The 26,167-nt window shown below is 40.6% G+C and overlaps 2 protein-coding genes across 5 annotated transcripts in view; both read left to right on the forward strand.

Moving 5' to 3' along the window:
- The first annotated feature begins 236 nt into the window (after positions 1 to 236).
- On the forward strand, positions 237 to 8,944 carry sil1 (SIL1 nucleotide exchange factor). Its single transcript, XM_029512818.1, has 11 exons — positions 237 to 373; positions 1,650 to 1,762; positions 5,574 to 5,688; positions 5,796 to 5,901; positions 6,002 to 6,185; positions 6,750 to 6,845; positions 6,936 to 7,057; positions 7,318 to 7,414; positions 7,507 to 7,671; positions 7,752 to 7,916; positions 8,088 to 8,944. The coding sequence occupies exons 1-11, from the start codon at positions 334 to 336 to the stop codon at positions 8,301 to 8,303; spliced, it is 1,419 nt and encodes a 472-aa protein (XP_029368678.1). The 5' UTR covers positions 237 to 333; the 3' UTR covers positions 8,304 to 8,944.
- Positions 8,945 to 14,380: 5,436 nt separating this feature from the next.
- uvssa (UV-stimulated scaffold protein A) overlaps positions 14,381 to 26,167 on the forward strand; it is a 38,888-nt gene continuing 27,101 nt past the window's right edge. The window contains exons 1-8 of one of the 4 annotated variants that reach the window (XM_029512038.1): positions 14,381 to 14,601; positions 14,905 to 15,113; positions 15,596 to 15,749; positions 15,825 to 16,001; positions 17,862 to 17,982; positions 18,621 to 19,040; positions 19,336 to 19,445; positions 19,627 to 19,755. In XM_029512038.1, coding sequence (XP_029367898.1) covers positions 15,001 to 15,113; positions 15,596 to 15,749; positions 15,825 to 16,001; positions 17,862 to 17,982; positions 18,621 to 19,040; positions 19,336 to 19,445; positions 19,627 to 19,755 — 1,224 coding nt within the window. In that variant the 5' untranslated portion in view covers positions 14,381 to 14,601; positions 14,905 to 15,000. Of the gene's footprint in view, positions 15,114 to 15,595; positions 15,750 to 15,824; positions 16,002 to 17,861; positions 17,983 to 18,620; positions 19,041 to 19,335; positions 19,446 to 19,626; positions 19,756 to 26,167 lie in introns of all 4 variants that reach the window. The other 3 variants (XM_029512041.1, XM_029512042.1, XM_029512039.1) reach the window with 3 other exon arrangements.

The following is a 26,167-nucleotide window of genomic DNA, read 5'->3' on the forward strand; positions in this document are numbered from 1 at the left end:
AACGTTATTAGCTAAAGACAGAAATTTAGCAAATTAATAATTTTAGTTTTATTTCTCCCGTGACCCGACGAGACCCGACCCGTATTATTTGTGCTGTCTGTTCGCTCCTGTTCTCCTGGCAGGAACAAACATCTCCTGAGCCATATTGAACTTCAACTCTGCTGCTCAGGTCGGCCATACAAGAACACCATGTCTCCGGTCCAGTAGGTGGCAGTAGCGAATACAGTTGCTGTTCACTGATACGTGTCAGATGTGTGACGTGTCCCGTGTGGGCGGTGATGGAAACCCTGAGTGTTTAAACCGCTCTGGTCGTTTTTGGGTGCTGAACAAACTATGTCCTTGCCCAAGGACTCACCTCTTTCATCAGAAACAGGTTAGTGTGTGCTGTCAAAGTCCAGCTGCTGTGTGGTATTCGTTTGGTACAATCACTGTCACGCTGTTTCTTCTGACAGACAGCTCGTAGTCTCCTCAACTCTCGCGCACCAATTTCCTTTCGACATCCGGACTCCGTTAGTGCTCATCGTCGTTCTAATGTTCATAGAACCCTTATTCTAACAAGAGCTGACAGATTGTGTAGAGCATAGGCGTTTCAAATCCGTTTGGGGATGCTGCAGCACCTCTAATTTGAACCCCAGCATCCGTAAAATTAAAGAGATTTTTTTTTTCACTTTATGTACATGTTTAATAAGCTGAAGAAATGCCAAAAACCATATACAGCATATGGTTTACACGTAATATTTTAACAACAAAAATACAGCAGCCCCCGAAAATGGTTTGATCCACCCCATCCCTCCCACCTTTCCCTATCGCCGGCTCTGAGCGCTTTATCTGCAGAGAGAGTTAACAATGCCCTACGAGAGTGTGATGTGTTTTACCTGGCCTAAACCAGGATATGTGACACATTTCTTTACTTCTACCACTCAATACCAACACATTATTATCATCACCAGTCCTTATGTCTGCTGCATTGAGTCATAGATCGCTGTTTACGTCGTAAGGTAGGAGTTAGCTGACGTTTTTTCTTGCTAGGAAACGTTACAGGTGGTCTGTCAACATTGTACCTTAGGCAGGGTTACGTCTCTTTTATTATCTTATTATTTATTATTAGCATTAATTATATTTTTTGGAGATTTCAAGGACTTTTCTTTTTTTTTGAGAAGTAGATTTTTATGTATGTATGTGTGTAATATAATACAGAGGAAGGAAAAAGGAAGAGGAAAAACTTAGAAAAAGTCAATTACTGTTATTGTGTTTTACATGTTGTCTACTTTTCTAAGTTTTATATTTCTTTTATGATTCTAATCCGTTCCTCTTTTGCTGTAGCTCAGCATTTATATAACTTTTCTTAGATTTGTTGGTTTAGCCACAGTGTTTCCTCTACCCAAAATGCTGCTTTTCTTTCACAAATGTGAGAATGATGGTCCAAAATTGCATTAAAATGTACAAAACTGTGAAATTTATCTTGTCTGGTCAGCCAGCACCCCTAGAACTCTGATCCTAGAATCGCCCCTGGTGTAGAGTAATGTGATGAGGAAATAGAATGTCAGATCGTGGAGTTTGGTGAGTCACAGGGTCATGAGGTTTCTGTGTGCATCAAACCAGAAGGTCTGCACGACAGAGGACAGAAGTAGTGTCGTCCTATTTTTCAGTCCCTATAATGCGGCCGCCCAGCTGTGCCAGAGGAACTTCCTCTAGAAGCTTGACTCCAGCTCTGCTCCTGGTGCTGCTTTTCCATCACCTGGCCAGGATTCGTGGACACATGGTGAGATAGACACTGAGATACCCTTCATTATTAAGGATGTTACCCCCTTAGTTTAAATGGTAGGAGACAAGTTCCCAAGCAGCTGGGTGACGGTCAGAGACAAGAGCATAGTCGTAGGCAGTAGCCCCCGGTTCACCACCAACCAGTTCATGTTTCCAACAGGTTCACCCCACTCAGCGACACACCCGCTGAAAAACTCTAGTTATTGGTGATTCTGTTCTGAGGAACATGATGTTAGTGACACCAGCAGCCATAGTTAAGTGTGCCCGTGGGCCCAGAGCGGGGATACATCCAGTCATATCTGAAACTGCTGGCTAAGGATCAGTGATGGGAATAACGGCATAACTTTTTTCAGTAAGAAGTAATTGGTTATTCTTCCCATCTTTATAATGCTGTTACTGCCAATAAATGTGGTGCATTACTATAATTGAAACTGTTTCTTTTTTGTTTTTTCTTTCCCCTGCACCAGACCAACTAGATCTCTAAAGCGAGAGGCAAAGACTTTTTTATTGTTCTTGCTTGTTAAGTGGGCACGAGACAATCGCATAAATGATGACGATTGGCTGAGGAAGAGTAAAATTTTCATGGTGAGCCAATCAGAGGTAGAGGTGGGAGGGTGTTCACAGAAATTCTAAAGCATAGTCTGGACACACGATGAATGACACAAGTGAGTCAGTCAACGAGAAACAGGAATGGCAGCCCAAATAATCCAAAAATAGCACTCTCTAAATGGAAATACTGCAATTTCCGGATTATATACCGTTACTTTTTTCACACTATTTGAACTCTGCGGCTAATTTATGGATTTTTACGGATAACAAGCTTCATGCCGATAATACATTTAGTATCACATCAGACCAGTGAAATTACCCAACAGGTCACAATAGACCAATGAAATTGTTCGAATTAAATTAAACACACTCACACTAAATTCTTCAGATCGGTTATTTATTTTGCGCTTCATGCCCACACCCTTATCATGGAAAGCTCATAAAGCAAAGAATATGATGCAGCTTTCAAGTTAAAAGCGATCGATCTGGCGAAAAGGCGAAATCCTTCTGTGTAACATAATTCCTGCCACATGCCATTTCTTCACCTGCGGTTTATAAACAAGTACGGCCTATATATGTACAAAACTGTTTTTCTCTTCAAATTTAGCGGATGCGGCTTATATTCAGGTGCACTCTCTAGTCCGGAAATTACGGTATAGACATTACTTTTCTCCAAGAAATTAAAGGAACGAAATTAATCATCAAATACACATTATGTCCTGAATCAAAGTGACTCTCCATGTCTGTGCCAAGTAATTCAAACTTACTCGAACATCTTATAATTGAACATGTACATGCATTTTAAGTTCCGCTAAAGAGGGGTGGAGGCTGGTCCGAATTCCTAGACATTTGAGCGATTAAAAGTGTACTTGAAAGTAACGCAATAGTTAATTTCCGCAGCAGCTAACCCTAACCCAACTAGGTTTTTTTTGTTTTTTTTTTTAAATTGTAACTGATTGAGTTACTTTTTGGGAGAAGTAACTAAAACAATTTTTGTTTTTTAAGTAAATTGCTTAATTCTGCTAAGGATAAGCGGAAATATGGTAAATTGGCAATTCACGTCGGCAGTAACAGCACACGACTGGTCACTGCCTGTCTAGAATAGAATTTAACCAATGTCTATAGAAATTGTCTGTCCCCCAACCTCCTAAATTTAATCAATACTTTTCTTTCTGGGGCTAATAGATATATTAAACCAAGTAAACACAAGATGAGATAAAAACGAGGACTTGATTGAATTTAAAACTAACACCAATTTGGATCTAAATATACAAAAATTTCATGTGGAGTATTGAATATTAGATCAATATCATGTAAATCACTGTTAGTTAATGATCTGACCACTAATCAGATTATGAATTTAACACTGAAACCTGTGTAACACTGAAACCTGGCTTCAGCAAAATGATCATTATTATTACTGTAAATAAATCTACACCCTCCCGAAGTATTATATGACATAGTAGAGGTACATCATGTCCCGTCATTTAGTGGTCATACACGCTTTACTGGCAGTCTTGGTGGGGAACATACAGCATGATACCCTGTTGTGTGTTACATAGATATAGGTCCGTGCTGCATGTTGCACTCTACACAGTTCTTACTCTTATTATTGCATATTGCTACACTCACTACTCATGTTAACTTTAATATTACTTATACCATAGGTTGAGGAGGAGGCGTTACTGCGATATTTCATTCCAGCTTATTAATCCATCTGAGACAAATATCTGGTTATACTATATATATTTTCAAAGCCTTACTCTCAGTCTCTTCCATTGAAGTTAGAAAATTCAAAAACCCGTTTTGCCAGTTACAGTATTTCGTCCACTTGGTCCTTACTCAGAATTTCTACTGGAGTTTACTGCGTTCCTGTCAGAGTTAGTACAGATAAAATCGTTTTAGTGGGTGATTTCAATATTCATGTAGATGTTGTCAGTGACATCTTAAGTTATATATTTAAGACATTACTGGACTGGACAATTGGTTTTTCCCAGCACTTGAATGAACCTACTCACTGTTTCAGTCACAACGTTGGTCTGGTGTTATGTGACTTTGAAATTGACCACTTAATAATATTTCCCCACAAACCTCTTCTCTCCAATCATAGTTTCTTATTATTCCAGTATGTCTTTTCACTCTCTGGATATAGTTTTAATTGTGGTTCCTAAACCCTCCAAGAGTAAATCCGGAGGCAGATCTCTCAGCTATGAGGCTCCTTTTCTATGGAACCAACTCCCAGTATCGGTTTATGACAAACTGCTACTACGAAGCACCTTTCTCTCTTCTTCTGCACATTACAACATTGCATGTCCCTAATCTTGTTTCTTTCCATAGTCCTTGTTTTGTCCCTCCTGTCCTCTCTCTTCCTGTCCCCATCCTACAGGTACTGAATCATCATTACAGGTACAGCTCAATTCTTGCTGCTGCAATAGCTACCTTTAGTTATCATTACACACTACCACTTCCCATTGTAACTTCTTCTTCTCCCCTACTTCTAATATTTACTAGAGCACATTTAGAACTACCAGGTTGCAGTCACTGTATGTTTTCTTTATGTTTTGTTTGTATTTTCCATGACATATTTTCCATAACATTGTTCATGTTCTCCCTCCATGCCTCTATCGAGTCCACCTCACCCCTCCTTCACACTTGCTCTTACTGCCTTTGCTTCTCTCTCTGTCCCCCTCCTCATCATGCCCTCTCTCAACCGAACCAGTCAAGGCAGGTGGCTGCCATCCCTGAGCCTGGTTCTGACCAAAGTTTCTGCCTCTTAAAGGAGGTTTTTCCTTGCCACTATAGACAAGTGCTTGCTCTTGGAGGGATATGTTGGATCTCTTGATCTCTTGAGTTTGGTTTAGACCGGCTCTGTGTGTAAAGTGCCTTGATGTAACTTTGTTATGATATAACACTATACAAATAAATTAAAATTTTTCATACTTGATGTCAGTGGCAAAAAAAAAAAATTGCTAAAAATAAATAAAATAAAAATAAAAATAAAATAAAATTAAAATTAAAATTTTATTTGATACAGGAAAAATGCCTTTTTCAGATGTCATAAGAGGATAATGCACTACAATGTGGCCAGAGGGAGCTCAGACTCTGAATAGTAGGTCCTCTGGACTATACTGAGCTGAGACAACAGCTGGGAAATAGAACTGAGCCATGGCTCAGAATCTAATAGTAAGATACACGTCATTAAAATTGTTGTAATGAATGAGCCTGTTTTGTGGTTCAAAGATTTTATTGCATCTTTTCAGGATGACTCTGCCCTGACTGTGGTAGAGAATTCAGAGGGAGGACAAGAAGGTGGACCGAATGAAGAGGAGGCTTTGGTGGTTCAGCCTACTGAGCAGTGGCAAACACTCAAACCAGGTTTCACTTCATGACACTTTTACAGTCACATGAAATATGGGCCTGCTGTTGATTGATGTGTGTGTGTGTGTCTGTCTGTCTGTCTGTCTGTCCGTCCGTCCTTATAGGCCAGACAGTTCCAGTGGGGTCCTATGCCAGGTTGAATCTGCAAACTGGCCAGAGGGAGGTCAGACTTGGAGAAGAGCAGCTCAAATACTGGACCCAGGAGCACAGGTACAGGCACAGGACTGCTTTACACTGGACAAATGTTGACAAATTGACAAATTTTCAAAGAGTATGAGAACAATGTCATCAGTGAGTCTTTGTTACACAGAGAGGAGGCTGAATCTTTCTTCAGTCCTGCTGAACTAAAAGAGGCCATGAAAAAGATCAAGGAGGACATGAAACACTTGAGCAAAGACACAGGTCAGCAGGACGTTTTATCCTCCAGGCACCGCCTAGAGGAATTAAAGAGAGAAATGGATCAGATGGACCTGCTGGTAGAGACAGATGTTCAGGTACATCAGTTTGTGTCCAGGTTCACACAGAACCTGACAGAATAGCTAGATTGATACCATCTGTTGAGAGATCAATGTGGTCAATGACTGTAGCAGCACTAATAAGAACTTACATCTGTGGAAAGTAAACAGACACCAGCAGTGCACATGAAAAGGCCAACTCCACTCTACTTAGCCTGCCGCTTCAGTCTCATTTTACATTAACTGGCTCTTCAACTGCAGCATTTGTTTTCTCCACCAGATAACTTCCAAGGGAACGAAAAGACTTACTAAGGATCAGTGTATTGGTTTAGACACTGAGTGACTTGCTTTCTGTCCACCAGAAGATGCTTTTAACTCCCCTGTTCCAAACTCAACAGCTCTTGATATTTGATATGTTATCAAATTTATGTTGATGTGTTCTTATTAATTGTTGTTTTTTGCTTATCAGTAACTTCCTCACCTGTTCATTTGTGAGGTTGAGTTGTGAAGTTGTCGTTATGAGATGTGGGGTTGTAACCAGTATGTCTGGTTAAGAGTTCTCCCTGTTTCCCGTTCATGACTGAACTGTGCTTTCTTGTCCAGATAATGAGGCGTCTGCTGGAGCAGTTCAACAGCAGCAACACCAATGCAGAGCAGAGGTTGAACATCCTGCTGGAGCTGGAGTACATGGTCCACCAGGTGAGAAACCTAGCTAGTCCCACACCTCCCATCCACTCAGAGGATGGCAATTTGTAACTGTGTGTTTGAATGTGTTGGGGGGTGGATTAGGTGGATAATGCTCAGACTCTGTGCTCCATGGGAGGTCTCCAGCTGGTTCTAGCAGGTCTGAACAGCTCTGATGTCAGGCTGCAGGAGAACTCTGCCTTTGTTCTAGGGGCTGCCCTGTCCAGGTAAGACCTGTATGTCCACTGCCACACAGCCCCTCAAAACCACAGCAGCACACTTTTCACAGTTAGATTTTATGCCTCATGGTCTCTAACTAAACCTACACTGCTACTGTTACTTCTCTTGTATTTGGATGTTTGTGACTGGGGGAGACGTTGCATGGTGACATGACGGTACTCTGTGTCTGATGCCCAAACTGAGTTAGTGCATGTATTTGTATCCAGCTATGAACAGCAACTCTCTAACAGCTGTACTTATCCTGCAGTAACCCAGTGGTCCAGGTGAAAGCTCTGGAAGTTGGCACTTTGCACACACTGTTGACCGTACTGGCTACAGCCCAGCCACTTAAAGTCAAGAAGAAGGTCTTCAACCTCTGATGTCACAACTACATGATTAGAGTCAAACAGTCAGAGCTCATCTTACACATAGTCTGTGGGTTTGTTGTCCTTTTAAGGTTCTGTTTGCGGTGGCCTCCCTTCTACGTCACTTTCCTTATGCACAGCAGAACTTTCTTTCACATGGAGGACTACAGGTCCTGTCAGAGCTGTTCAGGGCAGATGGTGCTGGAGTTCTGCGAATACGCATTGTTACCATGTTATATGACATGATCAGCGAAAAGGTATAAAAGCTAACCTGTCTTTGTTGAACAGTCTGGTTTGTTTTAGTTGATGCTGAAGCTCGCCTGCTTTGTTCCACCAGGAGCTTATCTCTCAGACAGGATTTGATCAAGTCCTTGATGCCTCTTACAAGGAGCGTGTGCGCCAGTACTCGAAAGTGTCCCTGGATGGAGATCTAATGGAGACAGGCTGGTGTAGTCTGGTCCCACAACTGCTTGAATCCACTGAGCATGACTACAGAGAGAAGGTGATCTAAATGTGATTCATTGTAGATGAAGTGTGAGGGATTGACATAGATTAGAAGCTTTTGTATTACTACATGAACAGGTTTAACCTGTATGAGCTGCATACTGGCTGAACTGATCAACATGGATCTGAAATCAACTGGTCCTGACTTTTGCTTTTGTTCTTCTCTCAGGCTCTCCAGGCTCTACTGGCCATGGCTTCGATGTGTTTGGATCAGTACCGCTCAGACAGTTCTCTGCAGGACTCTCTGTTGTCTCTTCGAGACCAGTACAAGGACCTGTTTCAGTCTGAGATGATTCAAGGAGAGGAGAGGGACTATTATAGAGAGATTGCAAAACTCATAGATGCACTTCAGGTTAGAATGAAAACAGCATGGCCAGAGGATTGAACAGAGGGACTCTGCCATGCAGAGGATCACACAGACTGACACTGACCGATGGACTGTTGGGATTGTTGGCCCTCTGTGCTGAGAAGCACAGAGGGCCAACAGAGGCCTAGGGTCAGCTCCATGTGATTCAAGGATGAGGGACACTAGTTGCTTTTTCATTTTGGAGGGGGGCTGTCATAATTGAACCTTTTGAAGTGCAGCAATATTAACCCCAGATGTGTCCTCCAAAATGAATGCAGCCGTTGTTATTAAGTGTCTCATCTGAATGTTTCATACAACTGAATGATTCCAGTGTGCAGGCAGGCTTCAGGAAAATGGGTAAGGAATAGTAAGTATCATTGTAATTATGATTAACATTGGTTTCATTAGTGCATAGGGACCCTGCATGCAGTCAGTGGAACTCTATAGCAATAGCTTTAGAGATTCATTGCCCACAGTCATTATTGTTAATACTCATGTTTCTTCTTAGTGTAAATCAATTGTATGTATGCAACAGCAAAATTGAAATGAACTATGAATGTGAACTATTCATTTTTATATTGTGTGACTAAACTTTGAACTAGTTCATGAGAATTCTGAACTTGCACAACACTGACCACAAGGTATGCAGTTCGTGAGCAAGTAAATGACTTAAAAAATGACCAAGAGTTTCACAAAATGTCAAGACACAACTGTTCTGGATGTAAGTAATGTCAGAGAGACTATGGATGATGAGAAAATGCTTTGATTTCTGCACAAAAACCCACCCCAGATGAAATAGCAGTGCACAGGAGAATGGTTTATACCAGAAAAATCTATAACCTCAGTAAGATACTCAAAGCTTTGCAAAGCTGAGTGATAATGGTTATCGGGATTCAGAGTGTCTTATCCTTTCCTACAGAAGAGGGTATGAAAATTAGAAGCCTTTTTTCTTGAGTGTGTATGATTTCAGTAGACAGGTTAGACAAATGCATGGTTTCAGAAACAGGTGATCAGATGTATTTGTAACTTCCCAAATGCACATGAGAGAGTGTTAGGGACCAAGCAGTGAGGCAACAGGAGACAGGAGCATAATTAGAGAAATAGGATTCTTATTTGCCCAAAAATGAAACATTTTTGCAAAGAATAACTGAACTCAAAGTAACTGAGATGTTAACAGAACAGACCTCCCATAATGACACAAAGGAGCATATATATACTGGCTTGCCAAGCCAGGTGGGGACTATTCTTTTCCCACTTTTACTTCACATTGCCATATCGCCCAGGAAGCAAAAACATCAAGGCGGACGTCCTGTCCCGGATGCATGTGCCCGACGCCAGGACTCCTGACCCTGAACCCATCCTCCCTGAAGCCTGCATTGTTGGGGCATTCACCTGGAGTAATAGTGGATTTTAACTTGTTTTTGAATGTGGCCATTAATGTAGCCTGTTCTACTGTCTGGGGCAGGTTGTTCCAGATGCATGGGGTGTAGATCCAAAAAGCTTCCTCCCCTTGCCTAGTGGGTTAATTAGACTGCAATTATTTGTAGATCTGAGAGTTCTTGGTGGAGTGTAGTTGGTGAGCATGTTATGTACTGAGGTGCAAGGCCATGTAAAGCTTTATGAACCAGGAACAGGATTTTAAAATCAATTATTGACTTGATGGGTAATAGGCTGCATGATGAACCACAAAAAGTCTTTCAGAAATCCGAGCAGCAGTAAAGGGGTCAGAATGACACGATCCCCAAATGTCAAATCAATGAACCCCATTAGCCCCAGGTGATCAGCCTTGATTCCGCAACTTGTTATCACTTCCTGTTTACGAAGCGGCTCACACTGGCTACCTCAAGCGCTGTCGGGACACACAGGGAAATAAAATCTTTTGTCATCCGTTGAGCTTTGTAGAGTGGCGCGAGAGGCCGATGATTTTCGCGGGTCTGCCGAAGTGAAATGCTGCAAAGCTCACTCGTACTTTGACTCAGCGATCAGGTTGTGTTTTTTTTTTTTTTTTTTTGCGGTGATACTGTTAAAGGGACGCAGCCAGTACCTCCTGCTGGATTCCTGGGAAGTTTCAGATCCTTAGACACAGAGATTCCCATGTGAACTGGGTGGCGAGCCAAACTGAACTACTGGTATTGAACTGTGCTCTGTTATTACATAGTTCAACTTCAATTTATGTTATTTTGGTTTATGTATTTATTGGGATAGTTGGCAAGCTGTCGGAATCATGTTGTTTCCATATTTACATTTTGCATCAGAAGCTGCAATTCCCCCCCCAAAAAAAGACAAAAACAAAACAACGTAAGGCGTGGAGTGCGTGTGCGTTGCGTGACAAACGCAGTCTTTTCCCCTGACACAGGATGAAGAGACTGACTACCGACATTGCAAATCAGGACGAGAAAAATTCAAAATAACAACAAAGTAAAACCTAAACATGACATGAGTAAACTCAGATCTTCATGGACTGACACCTTATATCATGAGTTTCTGGAAGAGAATCAATGTTGTACACTTGTGTCTAAGTACCAGCATGTCAAAAAAAGGAATAGCCACAAAAAGGGTTGTCACTATTTCAGTGCTAATGCAAAATGCACTTTTGATGAGTGTTCCCTAAGAGAAACAAGCCAAAATCAACAGGTACAAAATTGGGTATTCAAGTGATTCGCGTAGGTGCGGTTACACATGCAAAAAACATAAAGATTTCAACCAGTGAAGTACCCGTGCAGAGGGAAAATAGCAAAACCAATTAATAAAGGTGTCAGCAATTTCCACTATGCCATGCTCAAAGTTACACCAGTTAACAAAATAACAGCAGGCAACATAACACACAACCTGACAAAGGATGTTTTAAAGAAAATATCCTATAAAGTAAATAAAAGTACAAGGCTTCACAGTGATGTCATCCTGGAACTAACACTCACACAAAAAATTCAGGAGAGCAGCAGTCATGCTTCATTTAAAGGTTATTTTCAGCATCTCCAAATTGATTCATTTGCACTGCACTTGTACACAGAGGGTGGGCTTAACATTCTGACTGAGCATCTAAGAAAACCATCACCTGTCACTCCCTACCTTGATGCTACAGGCAGTGTTATCCAGAAAATACCTGATCAAAACAAAAGTATTGCAATACACAGTAGTTTGCCCGGCATGGGCAAGGATGGCCCTCCTCTACATGTTACAGAACTTGTGTCAAACAGCCATTCAGTTCCTGTTAATCACACTGGCTTATGGAATTTAAAAGAAAAATATCAAACAAAACGAAAAAACTAATAGCACAGGTTGAAACAGATCATAGCTGGGCTTTGATTAATAGTGTGCTAATTGCATTTAATAAAGAAAATGTTTCTGTCTACGAACCATATGAAATTGGAATGGGACAAACCAAAGAAATTCCATCCTTCATAGTACTTCATCTTTGCTCTGCCCACATTTTGAAGGCAGCATTACAAACCCTGGTGAAGAAAACTTCTGACAAAGGCATAAAAGAGTGTGTCTTATACACCTTTGCTTGCCTTCTAAATTGTACTAGCATGAAGATAGCTGTGGAAGTGTTTTATCACGTGTGTGCTTTTTGATGCAGAGGAGGACACATAAGTGGTGAACCAGAGCAAAAGATACCTTGATGTGTGTGTTCTGGAAAACAAGGGCCTTAAAGTGGAGTAAAGTGAAGAAATGATGGAAGGTGAGAAGATACTCATGGACAAAACTAAAAACACTATTATTGAAAACTCGTCTTTCACACAAGTTTTTCAACTCCAAAGAGACCAAGCCGAATGTGACGTCCTTTCTGATGATGCTGTTGGCACTAAAAAACACTAGCAGTGTACTGGTGTTATCGATGTGCCACTTAAAAAATACATGGATTAGTTTCCTTCTTGGGGATCTTTCATGCCACATGAAGAAAGAATTAAAAAAATGTGATGGAAAGCCTAAAACAAGACAAACAAACTGCCACATTGAGCTGTGGTTCAGTTTAGTGAAGCACTCCATCCTGCAAAAGAAGAGATATTTACGACAAGCAGAGTTTGTTTCCAAAATGTGTGCCTCAATTCAGGTAAGATATATTGAGCACATCATGCAACAAAATCTTCCAGAGCAGATTTTGGACAAGCTTAATACAAGTTCAGGCAAGACAGATGATGACCCAGATACATAACCAGGCCCAAATTAACATTGTTTTTTTATACATAAATCTTTCTCACATCGCTGGTCCATCCCGTATCTCAATATATTTATAACATGGCCTTTTTTTGCTTTGTTTTTGGTAATCCTGATTTGCAGTTAACTCTACTGTGGAAAAAAAGGGACAGTGATGTGGTTGTTGCAGTGATTCCCTCACAGATGAAGGGGCAGAACCTCGTTATCCACCACTCAGAGCTGTGCACACTGAGGCCACATGAGTGGTTGACAGGGGAGGTATGTGTTGAGTTTGTGAATGCGCTTTTTTGACTGTCATTGATATTTAGATTTTAAGTATTACAAACTGCCTGCCATTTAAATAGGTTTTGACCTCAGACTGAATTTAAGACCCTGAGAACTGAATCCCACCTGCCTGCATTTGTATCCGTCAGTTTCATTGTTCTGACATGGAGAAGTTAAATGTACTCTCCACCACACATCTGTAGAAAGCTGCCAGTACTGAGGTATTGAGGCCAGCCTGCCTCGGCCTCCTGATGGGGAGGTGGGTGGGTGGGATGTAGCTGTGGCTTCTCCTCCTAAAATCTGCAGCCAGCTCCTTCGGCTTGTCCACACCAATGCAAAGGTTATTATCTCCATACGAGTTCACCGCAAGTCTGCGGCTGGTATGTTAGAAAGTCCAGGACCCAGTTCCAAAGGAAAGGTGTTAATCCTAACACCAGTAGTTTATTGACAAGAGTCTATAGGATAAATGCAGATTGACATTGATTGAATGACTATTTCACTTGCCAATCAGAGACAAAGGTCCTGTTAACCTGTTAAGACAGGACCATGCTATCAGGGAAAAAAATTCTAAGAAGACATACCCAAAGTAAATGAAGAATTCCCCCGCATTGATAAGGTTCATATGCATGTTCTTGGTGTCTAGGGACATCGAGGGACCTCAGAGAACGTATTCCCAGTGTCAATGATATTTTGCTTTTTACTATGCCTACGAAAATGGAAATAAACCTATAAACCACCTACCTTTGCCTACATATTCCCCTTCAGCCACTCACTGACTACAGATTTACCAAATTGAAAAGAATTTTTGCAAAGGTTTTAGTAAGGATAACACTTGTTAATACTCATTTTGCCACTATTTGGCACCAAGTATGCCAAATTGGTATCTATCCACTTCTAATGGAAACTAGCTATAAAACACAACTTATCATTATTACAGGAGTCTATTTACATCTTTTGATGATGACATCAAGGTAAATGATGACATTTACCTTGTCCTTCATCAACTTCTATCATTGTGCACAAAAAAATCAATCAAAAATAACATCAAAATGTATAAATTGTCTTCAAATTGAGTAATTTTTATTATAACAACAACTTTAACCATAACTATAACCACATCTACAACTGTAACAATGCAGTACATCTTCATCACGTCAAAAAAAAAGAAAAAGAAAAAGAAAAAGCACTTACAAACTCACTCACTCACAAACACAAACTGCTCTGTCGCTTCTGCCGCTCATAATGGCTTCTGGCCTGGTCTTTATGCAGAAATTTCACCTCATAATCATATTTAAACTTTTTTATGCTACCGTGGACTTTTTACTTCATTTCATGATTAGCTCTTGGCATTGCATTTGTGTCACTTGGGTTATATAAAAAGGTTTTAGTGAGAGTGGAGACTCAGCCAACTGTAATTTTGGATATTTATACATCACCCCCCCAAACAAATTTGATGAAATTTAATGGCATGATGCTTTGTTACAATATTTTAGAAGAACTGGACTGATTGCAATAATATCACTTTGCTTTATTTGATTGTATAAGTTTCCTTAGCTAGAACGACTAAGTAATAATCTCGGTCCATACTCCATACCAGTCAGTGGCGGAAGTGCACCATAACATTTTTTTGCCAACCGTCATGAAACCCAAGAAGAAGAAAAGGAGACAGAAGAAGAAGAAGAAGAAGAAGAAGACAGAAGAAGAAGAAGAAGAAGAAGAAGACAGCGGAAATAAATATGCACACTTCGAGGATACTGCAGTGCTAACAGAGGTTATAAATGTGTAAATTGCACGAATCAGCCGGTCACATTCGAGAAAGACGTGTTTGGCCCAAAAGAGTCCACGTTGTCATGAATGAAGAAAGTGGGTGAAGGCTAGTATTTACATTAAGCATTTCAAAACAAGATAACAGCTGGTGAGTTTTGCGTGTGTTTAGCTACGTATATTAACATTTCAACAGCTAGTGGAGTGCTAACCTTAAGACTAACCTACTCAAGTCATAATATAATAATAACCACTGTGTCCTTACGGCTAAATTTATGTTGACGGACGGGATTTGCTTCAGTTCTACCAAACACATCATAAACCTATTTAAAAATTCAACATCTAACCACACTGCACTGTATAGATTAATGAAGTGTAGTCTTGTGAACAATTATATGCAATTTCCCCAGTCCATTTTTACATGGGATATATCATTGGCTCTTCCCATGCGTAGTCTTCGTGCGCGAAGTAAAGTGGTTTGACGTCTTCAGATCGGGTAAAACCTCTCTGGTCACAAGCAGATCCCTGAACACAGGTGCGTCAAGCAGCAATGATGGAGTTGGCTCAGAGGCACCGTCTGTCACAGCTGGTGGAGGAGCTGACCACCTCAGGTCAGCCTCAGCTCAACCAGGACAAGATGAAGGAAATTAAGAAGATTTGCAAGTATGTCCCCATGTTGAAGAGTTAACTGGAAACAGCTAGCTAAGACAATATGTACATTAACTCGTGTCAGTCTTTTATTCCCAGTGGCGTTTCACAGCACTAGGACATCTTGGTATCAGGATTCAGTTTGAAATGATGTATTTAATCAGTAAAGGAGATTAGATAAAGGAATTAAAGTCTCAGTTGCAGCTGTTAGATATGAAATGTTGTTAGGAAAGGAGGGCCCTCAAAAAGAATGAGTCTGAAGACAGGTTCTTTAAGAGAAGAGGGACACCTCCACTAATACCACAGCATCCTTGAAATACTTAATCAAAGTCTCAGTTTTCTGAAACTGTTAACACGGTGTTGATTTATCTGTGTGATGATTGTGAAAGATAAAGTCTGTGTTGTTAACCTGTATTGTGTTATATTGAAATATGTTCCTTTTATTTTGTCCACTATATTGAAAATAGTCAATAATGTGTGTTCTTTGCTCATCCCAGAATATCAAATAACTGCATTGACCACATGTACCACCTGGTGATGGCCCAACTTGGCCAAGAACACTCTGAGATTAGACTGTCAGCTTTCCAAATAGCCAGCGAGCTCTTCTCCAGGTCACACTACTTCAGGACGCTGTTGGTGGATAACTTTAAGGTACATCAGCAGGTTTTCAGCTTTCTGAAGGTGCTCAGTTGCATTAACCTCTGTCAACCCCTCTCTGTCATGCAGGGGTTCTTGGAGCTGACTATTGAAACTGACTCTGACCAGCCCCTCCCTCCTCCTAAAGAAGTAGCCAGGAAACTGAGGTCACTGGCCATCGCAACAATGCAGTCATGGCAGGCCTCGTATGGGACAGCATATAAGAAGTTAGCTCTTGGGTACCATTTCCTTAAACAGGTTAAGAAGGTGAGAAAGAGTTTGCAATCACCACATGTTGTCTTGCTGACTGACCACTAAACCTCAACCTATCAGTTTGGAAGCCTATGCTTGTTGTTTCTAATTAGCACTGTATTCTTGAATTCTGCTGAGCTTGGTATGAAGTGGATAACAGAAGTGAAACAGTTTAACGCATTTAATCATTAACTTAAATTACTCAACATTACTTAAGCACTCAAATGTAAAATTTACATTGAATCACAACCGCTAGACTTAGTAGCGACTTCCCATGGTATTGCAGAAGTCTGGTGGAGTCAGAACCACCCACTTCTCCAGAATTATGCGCACCTATGGTTCCATAATGCTGACTAAAATGCAAACAGGAAGCTATAAAGCTTGGCCTAGTGCAATATCCATAACATAACAGTAAAATGTTTCAGGGTATGGTGTTTGTAGAGATCAGAGTGTATGTTGTTCTTTGTATACACCTTTCTTGCATTGATTTTACCTTTCCAGATGTGCAAGCTGCCAATGCCATATGCATGCTTGCATTCCCATACCATTACAGGTGCAGGCTTATGAACTGAATGCTTATAACAAGGTGGATGGTCCCTCTCGTCTTCAGTCTGGAGACTGTGGCGTCCGTCATCTTCAATTAGAATTTTAAATTTAATTTTACTGGACACAGAAGAGTTTTCCGCTTTGCCTCAGTCCATTTTAAATGAGTTTTGGCCCAGAAAAGAGAAAAGCATTTCTGAATCATGTTCATATATGGCTTGTTATTTGCATGATAGAGCCTTAACTTTTGTTAACATTTGTGAACGATATGATGAACTGTGTTCACAATGATTTGTGTGTTCCTGAGACCATGGATCCCCCATGATTTCTAGTACAGAATCATGCCTGTTTTTAATGCAGTGCCACCTGGGTGCCTGAATGGCCCTAACTCTTCTCCAAATACCTGTGGATTGTTATCACATGCACAGACTGACAAATACCAACCATAAAGGCCTAAAGTTCCTTGAAAGTTCTTTTCAACTGCTTCTCTTATCAATGTACTCTTATGGATGACATCCAGTAGACAGTAGCATCTTAGCCCTTAACTTTTTTTGTGTGCAACTTTCTGGCTTTATTAGTTAGGAAATGTCGAAGAGTGACAGGAAATAGGAGAGAAAGAATGGGGAATGGCATGCGACAAATGGCAATGGCTGGAAATGAACCAGCATTACTGATGAGGATCTTGGAGCCTCCTGTGTAAGGATTGCAAGTGCCACCCACTACCCCACCTGTGCTCCTTGTGACCTTCTCTGACCTTGGGTTTTTCAACAGCTTTATCCCGGTGGTCTTTAGAAAATACTATTGCTCTTCATTGGTTGAACTTGACCATTTTGCTAAGAGCATACTTAATTGGGGGGGTCACTTGACCGGATAGGGAATTGAAGCAATTGATTTATAATATGTTGCCAACAGTTTTTTAAATGTTGTTCTCACCTGATCTTGGGTGATATAATGTGAACTTATAGCTCAACACTTTAAGTTATAAACTTTTACTGTTATTTAAATTGCATTTTAGGTTGTCTATGTCTTTTTAATTTTAATGAAGTAATTTGATCAAAGGTTAAGATTTTCACATGGCATTGGACCACAGAGAAAACCTTTGCCTTCAATTCCCAGTGGTTCCCAGATCACAGTGGTTTAGGGCCATAAATATGAATGTGTATCAGCAACAGGCAATCCACTACATTCAGGATTCATTTCACCTGTTACAATTTGTAACTAACTGAACAAGGAAACAAATTAAAAATCCTCAGTTCTCTACCCGTTGAGAGTCATACTTTGACTGATTTTCTTTGTAATCCACATGTGACTTGTTTGTGTCTGTGTTGCCAGGTTGACTTCCATGATACTGAAGCTAGGACTGTTGCTGAGAGGAGGAGGGAAGATGAGAGACAGAGGAAGTTGGAGAGGATCTACAGGGAGAGAGTGGAGGCAGCCTCCAGAGACATGGAAGGTAAACACCTCACTGTTCATACTGATCAGAAAGTTATCTGTGAAGAATTGCAAACATCTAATTTGTTCCTCCTCCTTTCCAGCAGTTCGATTTACTTGTTTGTGCCATAGGTTTGGCCTCTACACTAGTTTAGATTTAATTTTGTTGCATTGGTATTACACACAAGAATAAGTATGGGTACTGTGGAAGACTTTGTTGCTTCTCCCTTAGAGTAGAGTAGATTTAGGCACTAAATAGTAACTGCTGAAGACAGCAGAACACTAAGAGACTGATTTTGATGATTAATGTCAAAAACAGGGATGACTGTCATTGGCTGTTCTCACCAGATTTATGCGTATATTATAATACAAATCAAACGATTTCCTCCCACCGTCCAAAATTAATGTTTTGGGTTAACTGGTGACTCATATTTGCCCGAAGGTATGAATGTCTCTGTCTGACTCTTTAAGTTGGCCCTGGGATAGAATGGCAACCTTTCCATAGTGTTACCCCACCCTCCTCCAATGTGAGCTGGGATTGGCTCCAGCACCCTTCGTGATCCAGAAATGGAGAAGCAATAGAAGATGAATGAATGACTGAATAAATGAGTGGAACACCTACAACAACACTAAACAACACTACATTTATGTTTTTATCAGAGTCCCACCAGGAAATCGAAGCCACACTGACACAGATGGAGTCCTGTATGAGGCTGCTTTCCCCTGAGTTTGACCTCACAGATATGCAAACAATGCACAACTCTACATTAGATGATGAACAGCCCTGTTGTAGCAAAGACTTGAAGAGTGACAGGCAAGAAGGAGGGCAACCAGATGTAGAAAAGAGCGGGACAGGAGAGAAGAGAAGAAGGCTTGAAGATGAGAGGGAGGAGGAGAAGAGGAGATTGGAGGCAAAAGATGGAGAGGAGACGGAGAAAGAGTTTGACAAGGGACAAGGAAACAAAGGAGAAGAGGAAAAGGAAAGCTGTGATGAAGAGGGGCCTTATGAGGAAGACTTGTTTATCCGTAACTCAGGACTTATTTCTCATGCCTACAATCTGGATCTAAATTTCACTCCTGGTGAGTACAACTCACTGGCACACCAGTTTAAAAACTACACAAAGTAACACACTTAGTCTCTTAGTTGAAGTGTGACATTAGGGATTTATTGGACCAGATCACGTTAACAAAGTTATTCACATCATCAGGCTTACTAGATGAATGGATCCATGAATGAATGAACTGGATGTAGTTATAAAATGACTACACTGTGACCATACCATTCAGTGGAAACACTTGAAAACTAACTCAGGAAATAGGATCTAGCCATCTTCACAGCTGCTTCACTAAAATGCTGTTTTTCTTCTTTCTCCAGGTATTCATTTGAAGGAGACAGAGGATAATGAGGCAGTGGTTTCCACACTGATAGACCTCTATAGAATGATAACAACCAAGCATCTGCCAGTTGTGCAGGGCTGGATTCAGGTTAGTCAGCACACAAAACTTGGATTTCAAAACATGCCATTAACCTGATATTAAAGGCTGTGGTGAAAAACTTACAAAGGGCTAACGCTAACACCCAGGGCATTTTGTACTGCTTATTCAGAATAATGGTGAGATACAAACAGTGGCTCAGAACCTGTCTAACCTGTGTTGGTGTGTTCAGGTCTTTACTAAGGCAAGGGCAGAGCAGCAGCTGCTGAGGAAAGCCCTGGATTTGAAGAGGTCTCTGGAGGCTGCACAGCAGAAACACAACGAGCTTCATATTGACTACAAGGCCAGGGTCCGCAGAGTGGTAAGTCATGCAGCATTGCATCTGAAAGTTTATTTCAGTTTATTCTCAGTTAAAAGAATCAGTTATTATCTGTAATGACATTAATTTCTTCCAGTGGAATTAACAAATTCAGGACCTGTTTGGGTCTCCTAAAGTGGTGGGTCGGCAAGGAAAGCAATGTAGCGCAGATGCAGGAAATTATTGTAGAAAAGTTAGCTTCTTTCCAATCTTTTGCTTTACTTTATCAGAATGGTACTTGTCTCAGTCTTGCAGTTTGGATTTTCTTGCTCAGAAGTGCTCCAGTTCTGTAGGATGGCCTCGCATAAAGACTCACAGTTGACCATTTCAGAAGACATATATTCTGCAACTGTTGCTGTCACCTCCTTTCCAGAATCTTTGTGTTGTTCAAGAGCGTTTTCAATACAAACCTGAATTTGCATCCACAGTCCAATACAAATATTTATTTTATTTATTAGTTGCTAGATTCTGTAGCAGTCAGTTAAATAAGCAGTGTTTCAGCAAGGTTGACCTATTCAATGTGTTTATCAGTGGCCTGTATAATTAGTACTGTTCCTGACCAGCAGATGGCAGCTCTATACCACAATGCAGAGGTGAGACACCAAAACGGCTATGAACCACAGACTGTCTGCAACTCGTTGATGATGCTGTTACACAACCTAGCTCTTTGATTGAGCAGTGCCATAGATGCATTATATGATCAAAAGTACAATTCTCCATCATAAAATTCAGTCCCATTGTCACAGGTGAGTAAAATCAAGCTCCCAGCAGATCAAATCAAAGCAGATTTATTCATAGCGTCAAATCATAACAAAGTTACATCAAGGCACTTTACATATAGAGCAGGTCTAGACCAAACTCTTTATAACATTATTTAAAGAGACCCAACAGATCCCCCATTAGCAAGCACATTGGTAGGGCAGCTGTGTATAAACTACATTGTGACTGGTGAATCGTAACATGTCGTGTTGGAGGATGCTGCTTATCTATCGTAAATTTATTGGATAATTTCCATAGTATCGAGATATGTATTATATTGGCCACAGAACAGAGATGCACAACTCTAATGGAAATGGGTTATGTGGAGTGAATATTTATGCTTATTTACCTGGCAGGCATATGAGAAAGTTTGGGTTTAAGAAATGCCAGTAGAATGTTAATTTCTTGACCACATGGTGCTGGTCGTAAAATTGGTGGAAGTGGGAAATGATGTTAGGTTGTTTTTCTATGGTTGGCCAAGGCCTGTTAGTTCTAGTGAAGGGAAATATTAATGCTTAAGATTATCAATGTTTATTATTTTTTTTGACAATTATATGCTTCCATCTTTAGTGGGACAGTTTTGCTGTTACAGCATGACCGTGCCCTACGATACAAATAAAAGTCCCTAAAGGCATGGCTAAGAGAGCTGGGTGTGAAAGAAATTGATTGGTCCTGCAGAGTCCTGACCTTAATGCCATCAAATACCCTTTCACTGAAGTAAAACAGTGTAGGTTTTCAAATACTTCTGTCCATATAGTGTATATTTGATAACTGACTGCAGTCTGTCGCAACACAGAATCGGGACAAGCAGGCCAGCAGCTTATTCTGGGGTCTGCTATCCAGTAGAGCATATATAATTAACTGTCACAATCTGTTTTTATTGCCACCATCTAGTGACTGTTGATAAAAACTGCAACCACTCAGTTATGGGATCCACCTGTTACTGAATCCACACCCTTTCAGCTTTTTGATTCCTTTAAGTCAAAGATAAATGAAATAATTGGGTGAAAGTTACTGAAAAGATCTGAGGCAGTCAGAAGGATAATGAATTAAAAAACCTTTTATACTTCATGGCTACCTAATCATAGACAAAAACATTCCAATGCGTTTCAACCATTGAGGCCTTCATCAGGGCAAGTACAAAATGGTCACCTTTAGGCTGCTTCCTATATAGGTTAGTAAGTGATCACTTAAGTATGCCACTGAAACATGACATCTTCCTGTTTCCTTTTTAAACAACTATTACTCCTTGCATTTCTTCAGGCAAAGATGATGCAAATATTAGTAGTAATAACATTTTGGAGCAAGGAGATAGAGAAGCTTAGCCATAAAGTAGAATGGATAAGAATCAGACCTTGGGAGTAAAGGGAGGATGTACCATTTGTTCCATTTACTACCCTTGGTGTGGTCCATGCCTGGCAGTATATGCTTGTCTATGCTTGTCATTGCTTGTAGCTGAGCGTCATCAGTCTGCTACAGTTTGAGCTGGCGCAATATAGAGGCACAGTATGACCAGATCAGTGATATCTGGATGTGCCTAAATGTGCAGAGATGGTTAAATGCCGTGAAAATATATCGAAGCAATGGGTTGTTCCTCCTCATGGTGCTGAGACAAAGAAAACAGAATGAGGAAAATCAGAGAAAAGCAGTTGACAAACTGCATATTATTTCAAAGGACCGCTGAAAGCGACCTGCTTTATTAAAAAAAAGAAAAGAAAGACATACTTCTAGTGTGTAAATCCATCTTTAGCTGAACAGATCGGTAGTGTGACAGTGACAGAGCACCAGTCGTCTCACTCTGCCTGGTTATCACTGTCAGGGACCAGTTTGCTGCACCAGCAGGCCCAGCACTGTGATAACCACACAACTTACAGCCCCTTTATCATAATTAGCTTTTCCTTTTTAGCCTTAAAAGACCCTCCATTACTGGTCCCTCTCTATCGGCCTCCTGACACACCATGTGATTGGTTTCTGCCTCCATATGCCTCTGAATACAGTCCTTCAGACGGGGAGCTGATCAGAGAAAGCAGGGTAATGTAAGCAGATGGACAGGCTGCTTTTTTTGAGGGGGCAGAGAAGAAGCATCTGCATGAAGCTTGAAGGCTGCTGAAAATAGAGTCTGTGGGTTCAGTTTGTTGATGGAGGGTTTAAAATGCTCTCCAGTCTCACTTAGTTGAATTCCTTGGCCCTTTTTAAGGACCAATGAAAACATGCAACAGCTCTGACTGGTCATTCAGCTTTACAGGACCAGGTCGCTGACTCCTCACTTTGTTAATGTGGTAAAAATCTGTATGAGTTTTCACTTGGCAGAACAGGTTGTACTTTCTTCTTCCTGCACTTTGTAAAAAAGGAATAAACAAAACAAAAAAACATTTAAGTTATGATGTAATTCAACATTGTTCCAGTACATGTTGATGACAGCATTTTAGAAATTAATTAGCGAACTGATTCTTTTTGAAGAAACAAATTAAATTTATTTTTTCTATCTGAAATCTGAAAGTGAAGCTTTGCCGTTTTTGTTTTATTTTTAACGAAATAACTTCCTAGCAAGTGAGCCTAAAAGAATCTGTGGGTAGTGCTCATAAAAAGCACAGGTTTGTGATTAGAAAAGGATGAGACGTGCAGACTTATTTGAGCATATCTGTTTTTAAGAGTGTATTCAGTCACTCTGGGCTCCATTGAAACAGGCCCAGGCCTTGTTTACTGCTGATAACCCATCTTATCACAGCACAATGGATGTGACCGCCTGTTTCTCACTGGAGATAAAAAAAGAAGGACTATCCCTCTATTTTTCCCACCCTTTTATTTGTACTCTGATTCTTTGAATCCCTCCATACCAAATACCATTCTTGTTGTCATTTTGCTGTTTAGTTTAAGTATAATCAGTGACTCTAATCAGTGGGAAAAAAGTGGTAAGTAAAACAACAGTAAATGTGAGTTCCACAGCATTCATGTGAAAAGAACATAAAAAAAAATCAGCGAGAATCTGAAGCTTTACAATAGTTTGAAGGTCCACACAGTCTGGAGGTATACGTTAAAGGCCTATAAAGTCCATGTGGTCCATGTGGAATTTAAATCAAGTCTGGGGTCTGTACTAATACTAGGAAATTATTAAAGTGTTGAGTCCACAGAGAAATGGTCACAGCCTGTATTCAGAAACTGTGCTTTAAAACCAGCTTTCAGGACTTTTGGATGTTTCAAATGTCAACAACAATACGACGCAGTCACACGTTGAATTGGAGTGACTTCTGACAGAACCCCACACAATGATTTCTGGCAGAAATACAAAAAGGTAGTGTATATCATCCTTCCCCAAAGCAATCCATTCCAAGGGAAAATGGATGTGAAATGTAATCAATGATGCCTTGTGGGATCTTTGATGCTGGACGAGTAGATAAATGAATGTCATCCTGTTACCAAACCACATGAAGACAGTTTCTTCATCACTCAATTATACAATGTTTTCATTGTGTTATGTCGCACCACTGACTGAAGCTGGAGACTGCAGCACACTGTCAGACTGGTAGGGGGCTGCTTGGGATCAGGTGAAGTGTATCATTAGGGTACTTTCATGAGCTCTGAGCTGCAGAGCATGTGAGAGCCTCATGAGCACAAATAACTGATATCAGACCAGTTCAGCCTCAGATGTGGGGGCTCTAACTCCATCATCATGACACCTATCTCCTGTGAACCTCCCTCAGAGACTCAACTGACAATGTCCTTCACAGTATATAATTTTTCTCTTTCTTTAGTTAGGAAATAATGTTAAACATTTCGGGGCTTTGGGGCTTTAATCACCATTTTCACAATGAGCAAGTTGAACAATTAAGTTTTAACAAAAAGTGTTTTTGACTAAATTAGTAGTCATTCAGACAAACAGATCTACAGACATCTACAGAAACACTGTGGTTGGGTTTCATCAGGGCTCTTTGAGGGTGTGAAAGGTTCAAGAAAATCTATATCTGGACCATTCTGATATTACTAACCACTAGCTGGACTCATGGGCTTCATGTTAAACTCCCAAGGGGTCTTTGAAGAACCATTTAAAGATATGCTAGGTGTCCGTGCCCCTTGATAGCATAGTTTAATTTCATCATGGCATTAGGTGAAAATGTATAATAATGAGCATTTTAAATACAGATTGAGACAGGCTAGGAGGGGGAAGTGAAGCAGACAGCTGAGAAAAAGCTCGTTGACAGGGAAAGGTTTGGAAAGCTCTGGACTGGCTAATAGACCTGCCAGGGTAGGTTAGTGAAATAAAGATGTCACCTTATACATCATATAAACTGACTGCTCCCCAGAGACAAAGGATGCGCCTGTGTGAGTGTGTGGGAGGTGGGGATGGAGGAGTATAACGGGGTGAAACAGTAGAGGAGAGGCCATGGGAGGAGGGTTTCTCATTAGCCTGGGGTCCCTTGGGATCTTCTCTGTGTAGTAATGAATAGCAGTGCAAGGTGGTAATAGAGATTTGGGATGTTGAGGCAAATCAGGCTGTGAATAGGTCAGAGTCCAGTGGAAGCTTTAAGCCTAATTATTTTGTAAACATGTTGAAATCAATCAGAAGTAGCAGACCTGCAGCTCTATATAAACCATTGCGTCTTCACTCACACATTCTTTTAATATTACAAATCTTTTTTTTTTTTTTTTTTTTGTAAGAATGAACCAAACCTGCTTGGTCATGATCCATGATCCATCCACATGCAAGTGTCAGTGGAGCAGTAAGTGACTTTCAAGGAATAAACACTGTGTAGCCATGATGTAGACAATAAGATGCTCAGTTTCTCCCCATCACAATCATTGATGGCACACTTGAGGATCGTTTGACAGTTCACATATCATAAAGTGAACTTCTCCCTGCTCTGACTCAAAATCAGGATCAGAATCTGAATTAGAGGACCACATTATGTTTTGGATGACCTTTTACAAGAGTTTTTAACAAATTGCACAAACTATAAGACTTCTGACAAATCTCAAAAACCCTCTGCTTGTAGTTAGTTCCATGTTGCTAGTATCTAACCTGCCCAGCTAACACGTTTCCATTTATCTCAGAGGAAGTGCTCTGTAGAACATATGGTTACTGTTGTAATAAAGATGAGGGCTCAGCAGTGAAGCTTTTTTCCAAAACATATACTACAAAGTTGCTACATCCGTTTAGTTAACTCTTTTATCTGTATGTTAGTCATTGATCTGTAATTCTGTCAGGAGGATGCATATGTGTGTTTATAAAATCATCTGTATGTAATAAGTTCTGCTGTGATAATGGTGGCATTGGAGAAACTCACTTTTACAAGAAGACATTTTCCATTTCAGTCCTAAATGTAGAAACCTAGTGTGTGTAGCCAGCTGGAGAGCTATATTAACTTGTCAGGGAAGACAATGGAGACATCTTTAAAGTTTTTTTCACTTACTTGTGTTCTCCCCTCCCTTTCTACTTCCTCCTCCACTCCCTCCTCTTCTTTCTCCTCTATACGTGAGTGTGTGTGATGGTTAATACACCGTTCCCCTTTCTGCCATGCACCTGACTTATGGCTGTGCAGTAATAATTTGCCAGACCTTGGCAGGCTGAGTGTGCATTAGCATATAAATAGCAGATGCACTGAGTGCCCATCACAGTCGACTACATTTAATTTTTGGTTTATAAGATTGAATGGGTTTT

Source organism: Echeneis naucrates, chromosome 10 (assembly GCF_900963305.1).
Source record: "Echeneis naucrates chromosome 10, fEcheNa1.1, whole genome shotgun sequence".
Lineage (NCBI taxonomy): Eukaryota > Metazoa > Chordata > Actinopteri > Carangiformes > Echeneidae > Echeneis > Echeneis naucrates.

Excerpts from the sequence above, each read along its gene's own strand:
- sil1 (XM_029512818.1), top strand. The coding sequence starts at position 334 with ATGTCCTTGCCCAAGGACTCACCTCTTTCATCAGAAACAG. Across the intron at positions 5,902-6,001 it reads TACTGGACCCAGGAGCACAG|AGAGGAGGCTGAATCTTTCT; the intron begins GTACAGGCACAG and ends TTTGTTACACAG. Across the intron at positions 7,672-7,751 it reads ATGACATGATCAGCGAAAAG|GAGCTTATCTCTCAGACAGG; the intron begins GTATAAAAGCTA and ends TTGTTCCACCAG.